The sequence below is a fragment of the Gorilla gorilla genome, chromosome 1 (assembly GCF_029281585.2).
Source record: "Gorilla gorilla gorilla isolate KB3781 chromosome 1, NHGRI_mGorGor1-v2.1_pri, whole genome shotgun sequence".
Lineage (NCBI taxonomy): Eukaryota > Metazoa > Chordata > Mammalia > Primates > Hominidae > Gorilla > Gorilla gorilla.
The window spans coordinates 151032013-151042904 of record NC_073224.2 but is presented as its reverse complement, the minus strand read 5'-3'; the positions used below and the strand labels follow the sequence as shown (position 1 = coordinate 151042904).

Sequence of the window (10892 nt, the reverse complement as noted above, 5' to 3'; positions counted from 1 at the left end):
TCCACTGTGTGAATATTGCCCCCTAAATTATTAGACTATTGATTGATTAGACTATTGATAGACTATTAGACTATTGATACTACTGTATGAATATGCCCCCTAAATTATTAGACTATTGATTGATAGACTATTGATAGATTAGACTATTGATAGATAGATATAAACAAATGGGTTGTTTCCCATTTGGAGTAATTATATACAATGCTGCAACAGACATTATTACTATTATTATTTTAAGACAGGGTCTTGCTTTGTTGCCCAGGCTGGAGTGCAGTGGTGTGATCACAGCTCACTGCAGCCTCGACCTCCTGGGTTCAAGCAATCCTCCCCCTCAGTCTCCCAAGTAGCTGGGACTATGGGAACACACCAACATGCCTGGATAATTTTTAAATTCTTTTTTGTGGAGATAAGGTCTCACTATGTTGCCCAGGCTGGTCTTGAACTCCTAGCCTCAAGTGATCCTCCTGTCTCAGCATCCCAAAGTGCTGGGATTACAGGTGTGAGCCACGGCACCAAGCTGGCATTATTTTACATATTAAAAAAAATGGAACAACACCCTGATTCTCTGGATTAAGCCATCATCCTTATAATAGTCCTTGAAGTCCTATGTTACTTCTCTGATGTAATACCTACTACTCTCCCCCTTGGTTATTCCATCCAATCACACCAGACTTTGAGTTACTCATCAAACATGCCAGGCACCCTCCTGTCTTTGAAGCACTGCACTGTCTATTCCTTCTGCTGGGAATGTTCTCCCCAAGATCTGCACAAGGCTGTCTCCCTTCCCTCCTTTAAATCTGCTTCCATGTCCCCTCCATAAGACCTTTTCTGACCACACTACTGTAATTTCAATTTGCTTCTGTAACAGTCATCCCCCTTTATTCTGCTCTAGTTCTTTTCTTCATACAGTTAAGTATAAATTTACATATAATATATTTTATTATGTTTATGACTTAATCTCCCTCCCCTGGCTAGATGAAAAGCCTAGAGGACAGGAATCCTTAATTTTTGTTCACTGATGTATAGTAAGTGCCTACAAGAGTGCCTGGCACATAGTAGGAGTTCAAGTGATACTTATGGAAGGAAGGAGGAGAAGAAGGAAAAAGGGAAAAGAGAGGAGGGAGGGAAAAAGTAGGGGAAGGAGGGAGGCAGACAGGGAAGAAGTAAAGAAGATAGGAACAAAGGAAAGAAGGAAGGGAGGGAGGAGGAGGAGAGAGAGGAAAGATAGAAAGAATTTTGCCCTGAATAGGAAGACATAGCAGGTTAGTAGATAGACTCAATCAGTGAAAGAATTTTCTAAGATGGGAGAGATTTGAACATATCCTACTTCTGAAGAAGGGAACCGGTAGAGATTGAAGGTCCAAGAGCATAGACTGAGCCAATTCTGAGAGTGTGTGAGGAAACAAGATCCAGAGCACAGGCAGTGGAAGTAGCATTAGACAAGCCCAGGGCTGCAAAAAGCTGCTTTAAATCCTGGTGAAAATTTTGTCAAGTTCCCAGCAAGGGTGGACAGGCTAAACATTTGCCATGAGATTTCTGTTGCTACAGAATTGTTGGCTCTTGGGGTCCTGAGCTTCCTTCTAGATGGCTGGGCCTGGTAATTTTTAACCAAGTCCTCCTTACTCTACTGCCACCCCTAACCTGTCGGCCTTGGACAAGTCAAAGGATGAATGACCATTATAACTGGAGGCAAGGAAGGATGGATGATGATGCAGACAAGTCACAGGCTTATTGGTACGATCTTAGTTGGAAGTGCTGGTTTGGTAGCTTGTTTTTTCATTATATTTTTCACAGAAGTGGGGTTGCAGTTATTTGCTATGATTTAATCATGCTACTGTGGTAGGCTTTGAGGTGAGAATGGAGGTAGCATATTTTTGTTATTAAAAATAGGAGAATCAGCTGGGTGCGGTGGCTCATGCCTATAATTCCAGCACTTTGAGAGGCTGAGGTGGGCGGATCAATTGAGGCCAGGAGTTTGAGACCAGGCTCGCCAACATGGTGAAACCTGTCTCTACTAAAAATACAAAAATTAGCTAGGTGTGGTGGCGCACACTTGTAATCCTAGCTACTTGGATGGCTGAGGCATGAGAATTGCTTGAACCTGGGGGGCGGAGGTTGCGGTGAGCTGAGATTGCGGCACTGTCTCCCAGCCTTGGCGATAGAGTGAGACTCCGTCTCAAAACAAAACATAAATATAGGAGAATGGTAGGAATTGCTGCTGTGGTAAAAGGTAGGGGAACATAGAATTATGTCTAGTTCGTGTCAGTGACATGAATTCATGGTTGCTAGAACCTGCCCAACTGTGCAATGTACAGCCCAGGTACAGGCATGGAGCTCCAACCCCAGGGTTGAGTTCTTTCTTTTTGATCAGCTGAGATAGAACAATGGTGCAAATAATTCAAGGCAGCAAAAGCAACTTGGCTGAAGTGATAGACAATGAAGTCAAGGCTAGATGAGAAAGGGAGTGAAGATTTAAGGGAGCCGATAGAAATAAAATGGAGGATTCTACAAACTACAACAGTAATGATCAAACTTTCATGTGTGTAAGTATCACCTGGAGGGCTACATCCTGAAATTATTATTCACCAGGTCTGGGGTGATGACCAGAATCTCTATCTTCCACAAGGATCCTAGTAGATTCTAGTGAAAGAAGGTCATAGACCATTTTTTTGTGAAATAGTGGATTTGAAATTGTAGTAAGTTTAAAGAAGTGATTTTTTTTTTTTTTAGATGGAGTTTCACTCTGTTGCCCAGGCTGGAGTGCAGTGGCACAATCTTGGCTCACTGTAGCCTCTATCTCCCAGGTTCGAGCAATTCTCCTGCCTCAGCCTCCCAAGTAGCTGGGATTACAGGAATACGCCACCACGCCCGGCCAATTTTTTTTTTTTTTGTATTTTTAGTAGACATGGGGCTTCACCATGTTGGCCAGCCTGGTCTCAAACTCCTGAATTCAAGTGATCCACCCGCCTCGGCCTCCCAAAGTGCTGGGATTACAGGCATGAGCCACCGCACCTGGCTAAGAAGTGATATTTTGAAAAGAGCTGAGGAGAAGGAGATGGAGGAGAGAGAGAGACAGAAAGAGAGAGAAAAAAAAAGGGAGAGCATGTGCACAAGACAGCAACAATGAGCTGGAAGAATAGGTCATTATAGTGGGAGATGATGAATTTGTGATCTCAAAAGGTGAAGCCGACTTGAATGATAAAAGCCTCAGGGAGCGACCAAGGCAGCGGCGGCTGAAGTGCAGCGGAGGCGAACATCACCAGAGGTGAGGATGTCAAAGTATGGAAAGCCTGGCTAATCCATGTGGACCTGAAGCCACCGCAAATAACAGCAGTACTTGGGGTATGAAGCAAAACTGTGAACAGAGTTCAAGGCCATTGGTAAATGAAGGGGAGGAACTACAGGTGGGTACACAAAACAAATAGATGTGGTTGAGGGGTGGAACTGGTTAGGAGTTTTTACACAATGGTGGAAACATGAAACCGGCTAAAGTCAGATGAGTGTTTATTGTTTGCCAGGCTTTTTGCATACATTAGTCCATTTAATTCTCAGAAACGACCTTCATATGAAACAGGTACTGATTTTATTCCTATTTTATAATGAGAGAACCGAGTTACTGTGAGGTTAAACATCTCACAGTTCTTATCCACTATGTTATGCTGACTCTTATAAAATGATTGTGGAAGGTGTGTTAATACATTTCAACTGGAAAAAAAAGGTCAGATCCCCCGAAAATGTTGTTAGGAGTTGGGTTAACTGCTTTGGAAAAACAATGGAAATATTTAAATTCCAGTTGTACTGAAATACCTTTTAACATCCAGCAGGTGGCAGCACTAAGTAACAATTCCATACTAGGTCATCTAACAGAAACATTAATCCATTCTGCACAAATCAAGACTTCTGTACACTCCATGCCTTGATGATTTCTTCAGCAGCATCCAGTGTGCTGTCTTTCTGTAAATTAACGAAATAATCATCATTATTACAGATAGACATAAATTCAAGATGAAGCAAAGATTTAAATATACAACATAATGAAGATTTAAGTGAATATCTGATCTCAAGTGAAGAAAAATTTTCAAAGTGAAAAAACAAAAGCAGAACCCAAAACAGGAAAACAGTTAACCAAATGAATTATAATTACAGAAACAGGTCAAAGGGTACAGAAGAGTTTACACTGAAAAATAATGGCTGTCTGCTCCACCCCTTCTCCACCCCTTCCTATGACTCCCTCTACCTTCAAGATAACTTTTTATGGCAATTTCTGGGTTTAGTTCTAATGGCTACCACCAAAATCTAATAATGTGCTTATGCTTCTATTTCCTTATTTGTGAACTTCACATATTATCTACTATATCTATACTTTGCTCTGAACAAAAAAAAATTAGTTCATTCACACTACTCTGCCCCTTGCTTTCAAGGTTTCATAGTTGTAATTATTGAAAAATAGTTTATTTTTTGAATAGGTGATTCATACATATAGCATAAAATTAAACAGAGGTGTAAGCAGAGAAAATCCAGCCTTCTGTTGTTCATCTTCTGTTTCTCTACTTCTTTTTCTTTGTCTTCTCTCTCCACCAGAATGATTCAGTCTGAAAGCCAATAGGTGAGGCTGAGCAAAGCGGCTGTCCATGTATAGGGCTGGGAGAGCCTTGGCAACCCTAGTGCAGGACACTGCAGCCAGAGTGGAGTGAGCAGGGTGGTCAGCATGGGTGTCATGAGGTGATAGTGCTGGCTGGAACAGGATGTCAGAGTCTGAGTGGGGTAAGTGAGGCACCTGTATGGTAGGGTGGCCTCATGCAGGGTCCTGGAGCCTGGATGAGATGAGGCAGGCATCTGGCATGGTGTCAGTGCCCAAGAGGGGCAAGGAGGGCTTCTGTATAGTAGGTGACAGTAGTGGCCTGGTATGGGGTATTGGAGACCTAGATGGGGGCACCTCTCCAGGAGGATGACAGGACGGGTCGGCATGGGTGATAAAGCCCAGGTGGGGTGAAGATGTAGTGTAGCAGCCTGGCACAAAATGTCAAAGCCTGAACGGGGAAAAGGGTATCCTCTCAGGGACTGGGAAGGTGAGGGGTGCACAGTGGCTTTGACAGGAGATTGATCCCATACAGAAGTATTGATTAAATTAGTAGTTACATGACTAGTGGCCAAATCTGGGAAAATCTAAGTATCAAAATAAGTAATAATAATAATAAATTATAGCCCACTGTACCACAAAATAAAAATCCAGAAGTCCACATTGATACATATGAATAAGTTAATAAATAAATTGCTTAATGAGATATGGAATATTTTCATAGTACCTTACTACGAAATATTTACTATTTAACAGGAAAATATTTACTATTTAACAAGAAAAAGTATAACTTTATAGTAGAAAAGACTGGCAAACACCACCTTAATCAGGTGGTTAAAGTTAACATCACTGGTAATAGGAATAATTGAAATCATGTGCCACCTGATACAATGAAAAGAAGAGTATCATCACTTCTGTGGTTTCCTGCCGAAGTGCATAGCCTGAATCTAAGCATGAGGAAACATCAAACTTAAATTGAGGTACTTTCTTAAAAATAATTCATTGATAATTTTCAAAAGTATCAAGATCATGAAAGTCAAAGAAAACTGAGAAACCATTCTAGCTTGAAGGAGACATGACAACTAAATGCAATGCATGATTCTAGCCTGAATTAATTAATTATTATAAAAAGGACATTATTGGGACAATGAATGACATTTAAATCGGATCTGAGGATTAGATGGAGTATCAAGGTTAACTTCATGATTTTGAGGGTTATATTGTGGTTTGGGAGGAGAATGTCTTGTTTATGAAGAATACACAAGAAAGTATATGGGGGTGATCGGAGCATCCTCAGTAATTAAGTTGACAACTTACTCTGAAATAGTTTAGAAAAAAGTTCTTGAAACTTTTAGGTTGAGAGCATTTAAAAATATTTGTTTTAAAGTAAGTCAGCTTCCCACCTATCTTTCTCAGCCACTCAGTTTTTCTCTCCAGAGGCAACACTGGGATTTCATTATATATTTTTCCAGAGATTTTCATCTAACTTTCTTTTTAAAATTGTATATTTTTTATTGTTCTTGTTTATTTATTTTTAACTTTTATTTTAGGTTTGGGGGTACATGTGAAGATTTGTTACATAGGTAGACTCATGTCACAGGGGTTTGTTGTACAGATCATTTCATCACCCAGGTATTAAGCACAGCACCCAATAGTTATCTTTTCTGCTCCTCTCCCTTCTCCCACCCTCCACCCTCAAGGAGGCCCCAGTGTCTGTTGTTCCCTTCTTTGTGTTCATGAGTTCTCATTATTTTTGGCTCCACTTATTAGAGAGAACATGTGATATTTGGTTTTCTGTTCCTGTGTTAGCTTGCCAAGGATAATAGGCTCCAGCTCCACCCATGTTCCTGCAAAAGACATGACTTCATTCTTTTTTATGGCTGCATAGTAGTCCATGGTATATATGTACCACATTTTCTTTATCCAATGACAGCATTGATGGGCATTTAGGTTGATCTGAATGTAGCATCATTTATTCAAGCAGCCCCCACTGGTGAATAATTTTGTTGTTTACAATATTTTGCTATTACAAATGATGCCTCAGTGAAAATCCTTGAATATAAGTCATTCGAAATGTGCAAATAAATCCACAAGAAAACACTTGTAGAGGTAGAATTGTTGGATCAAAGGGTATGGGAAATCACATCTGAATAGAAATTTTCAAACTAACCACCATAGAGATTTTACAAATTATACTCCCACTCTCAATATGTGAGAGTGTTTTATGAAACTTTTAGTTGTTTTGGTTGTTTCCAATCTAAGAGATAAAATTTCTTTGCAGTTCTATTTTTCATTTCCCTTACTATGAAATAAGTTTGACAACTTTTATAAGTTTAACAACTACTAAGGATCTTACCCATAATATTATAAAGTGCTATTTTTGCCTTAAATTTATTTACTTTTATCACTTTTATTTTGTTCTGAATTCAAACTGCTTTCTTTCAATTTCTATTTTCTTGGTATGTTTTTGTCATTCTTTTATTTTTAGCCTTTCTAAGAGGTGGAGTTAGGTGTGTCCACTTTCCCTAGAAACTTCCAGCTACTTCCACACTATCTGCCAATATTGACTGCTGATGTAAGAAGAGTCTGGGTCCATACTGATCCTCCTCTTCTGGCCCCTCTGGAGGCCTTGATCTTACTGTCTAGCTGACCAAAGGAATTGTCTTTGAAGCCCAATATATCAAGCGAGGTATATCTCAGTGTTAATAATTGTGTGACAATTATTATATCCAGGTTCCATTTGTTCTGCTCTTATTTTTTTCTGGCAACTCTACATATTTTATTTTTCCTCTGCATCAATAATTTTTCTGCCTAATATTTTAAAAATTATTTGTTCCTTTCCACTTCCTTTTGCTCACTTATCTCCATCCTTAATGTCCTTACAGAAGTATTTAGTGTTCTTTGTGGTGTTTCTATTAATAATGTCACCATAATTTCCAATAGCTTTATTTTTTCTTTTCAATTTCCTACCTGAACTCTGATAGCTCCCATTTGATCTTCTTATAATATCTTACTCTATCTTCCCTGAATTCGTAAAATCTCTGCTTTCTCATTTTAAAGGTTTTAAATCTGAAATAGCACTAATTTCATTTGCTCCATGGCAACATTTTTTTTGGGCGAATATTCTCTAACACTTATTTTTCCTTGTACCTTTCTCTTTTCCTTATAGTGTCCTATATAGATTCACAGTTGGTTCCTCTTTTATTATTATTATTGTTATTATATTTTTTGAGACAGAGTCTGACTCCATCACCCAGGCTGGAGTGCAGTGGAGCAATCTCAGCTCATTGCAACCTCTGCCTCCTGGGTTCAAGTGATTCTCATGCCTCCCAAGTAACTGAGATTACAGGCATGTGCCACCATACCCACCTCAATTTTTTGTATTTTTAGTAGAGATGGGGTTTCACCATGTTGGCCAGGCTGGTTGTGAACTGCTGACCTCAAGTGATCCTCCTGCCTCGGCCTCCCAAAGTAATGGGATTACAGGTGTGAGCCATCGCACCTGGCCCCTCCTCTTTGATTATTAATCATTTTTGATTGAATTCTTTGTTTTCCACTGCCAAAGCATGCACTATACCTATTGTTCTGAGTAATAAGCATGCTACCTGCTGGCTTTGTCTGTGATTTGAAGATAGATTTGCTGATCTGTATAAGGGAGAAGCTGGGGCAGCACCAGAAAAGAGCAGAAATTCTCCTTGTCTCATAGTAAAATTTAATACAGTTGATGTAGGGTTCAGTGGGTGGGAGTTCTTTTAGACCACACTTCTTACCAAATAATTAAATTGGCTATCCCCAATTTAATACATCTCTTCCGCATTGCTTCAACATAGCTTTTAGCAAAATGACAGGAGTAAATGAGGAAATCTATAGACCAACCAGAGTCTCCTTTCCACCTTGCCTTACATAGTTTCCAGATGACATGACTGTATGTTTTTGCCCTGTTTCCTCCATCATGCCAAACGGTCTAGAGAAGTTCCCGCTGCCAGTGCATCAACTGCTCCTACTGTTCTCAATAATGAGTATGCTGCCTGCTGTCTTTGTCTATAATTTGAAGATGTAAAAGCAGGATCCTTTCTAGGGATCTTCCCTCTACCATCACCTTCCCAGTATTTAGCAGCCTTTCCTTAAACACTGGGGAATTTATTTCTATTTTCTTAGTTATTTTTAAATAATTTCTAAAAAGAGATTAGGGGAGGGCTGGATTTACCATTTTAAAACTGGAAGTCCTACGTTACTTCTTTCTTCTGTTAGTTTTGATTACAATTTCAAATAATATACCACTATTTCTCAATCCAGTGTAAGATGAAGGATATTAATAGCATTACCGTTCTTTAAAATTTCAGTCAATTGAGTGTTTACATTGTTAGGTTGTTAATATCTATATTCTGTTCTGAGCAAGTCTGGCTATCGGTTGTCTCTGAAAGTTGAAAACAGTGTTTATGTTATTCTGACTAGGTTTAAAGATGAGTGAGTTGATAGAGTGTCTTGATCTCAGTAAGACTATTTTCAGTACCAACAACATTTTGAAAACAGCAGTAACACACTTGGAACCTTTTAAAAAAGGAGAAGTTTGATAGTGATAAATCTCTCAGCTTTCATTTGTCAGGGATATCTACTTCATTTTCATTTTTAAAGGATATTTTCCTAGATATAGCATTCTAGGCTGTTATTTTTTTTTTTTATGTCAGTGCTCAGAAGATGTTATTTCACTGTATTCTGGTCTCCACTGTTTCTGATAAGAAGTTAGTTAACATTTCTACCTGGACGTGCTGGGCTCATGTGATCCTTGTACCATAAACTCCTGAGTAGTGAGTACCTCAGGCATGTGCCAGCAAGCCTGGCTAATTAAAAATATTTTTTTATAAAGACAGGATCTCATTACGTATCCCAGGCTGGTCTTGAACTCCTGGACTCAAGCAATCCTCCCGCCTTGGTCTCCCAACATGTTGGGACTATAGGCATGAGCCACTACACCTGACCTCTGGCTGCCTTTAATATCTTATCTTCACTTTTGTTTTCAGCAGTTTATGATGTACCTAATTGTGCTTTTAAAATATTTATCCTGTTGTATTTCATTGACCTTTTTAGACATAAGTTGCTTTTCACCAAATATGGGAACATTTTGACTATTATTCCTTAAAATATTTTTTCTGTCATATTCTCTCTCTTTTTTTCTTGGTTCTCCAATGACACATATATTATCACTTGGTATTGTCTCATAGACCTGAGGTTCTGTTCACTTTTTAAAAATAATATTTCTCCTTTTTTCAGATTGGATAATTTCTATAAATCTGTATTCAAGTTAACCCTTTTTTTCTGACATCTTCAGTACTCTCTTAGCACCATAAGTATTTCATAGCAGATATTAGACTTTTAAGTTCTTGAATCTCCATTTGGTTCTTTGTTTTTTTTAATAGTTTGAATCTCTCTGTTCACTTATTATAACCATGTTTTCATCTAATTTCTTAAACATACTTCAAATGTTTGCTTTAAAGTCCTTGTCTGCTAATTTCTAGATCTGGGTCACCTTTAGGCCTATTTCTATTAACTTCTTTTTTTCTTTGCTACAGATCATATTTTCTTGTGTTTTCTTATGTCTAGTAATTTTTCATTGTAAGCTAGAAATTGTCATATTACATGGTAAGGGGTCTGTATTATGTTGTCTTCTTTCAAAAAGTGTTGAATTTTATTTTGGTAAGCAGTTAATTTTTTTTTTTTGAGATGGAGTCTCGCTCTGTTGCCCAGGCTGGAGTGCAGTGGCGCGATCTCGGCTCACTGCAAGCTCTTCCTCGCGGGTTCACGCCATTCTCCTGCCTCAGCCTCCCTAGTAGCTGGGACTACAAGTGCCCGCCACCATGCCCGGTTAATTTTTTGTATTTTTAGTAGAGATGGGGTTTCACTGTGTTATCCAGGATGATCTTGATCTCCTGACCTCGTGATCAGCCCGCCTCGGCCTCCCAAAGTGCTGCGATTACAGGCATGAGCCACCACGCCCCGCCAGTAAGCAGTTAATTTTAAAGCCGTAAGCCAAAATTTAAAAACTGCATATGAGCATATCATTTTTAGAAACAGAAGAAAATAGTGCTTTAAAAATTGAAATGAGGATACTATATATGTGTTTTCAATAGAGCAGGGAACTTACTTTAATGAAGCAAAAACGCACAAACTTCTCAAACTGTGATTTAGTCTCTGAGTTACAGAATGCTGAAACGGGGATGGCTGATAGTTTCTGAAAAATAAATAGAAACATATAATAAGAAAACTACTTACAATTCAAATATTAATTTTGGTACTACAGATACTAGAGGCAACT

General features: G+C 38.9%; 1 protein-coding gene across 6 annotated transcripts in view; it reads right to left on the bottom strand.

Moving 5' to 3' along the window:
* KYAT3 (kynurenine aminotransferase 3) overlaps positions 1 to 10892 on the bottom strand; it is a 72225-nt gene that overhangs the window by 11560 nt on the left and 49773 nt on the right. For 3 of the 6 annotated variants that reach the window (XR_002005816.4, XR_004071520.3, XR_010130514.1), the window contains exons 13-14: positions 10722 to 10808; positions 3808 to 3954 (exon numbers count right to left, since the gene is read on the bottom strand). Coding sequence is in view for 2 of the 6 variants with exons in the window: in XM_004026094.5 (XP_004026143.2) it covers positions 3892 to 3954; positions 10722 to 10808 (150 nt within the window). In the remaining 4 variants the exon portion in view is untranslated. Of the gene's footprint in view, positions 1 to 3487; positions 3955 to 10721; positions 10809 to 10892 lie in introns of those variants that run through there. The other 3 variants (XM_004026094.5, XM_004026093.5, XR_008668685.2) reach the window with 2 other exon arrangements.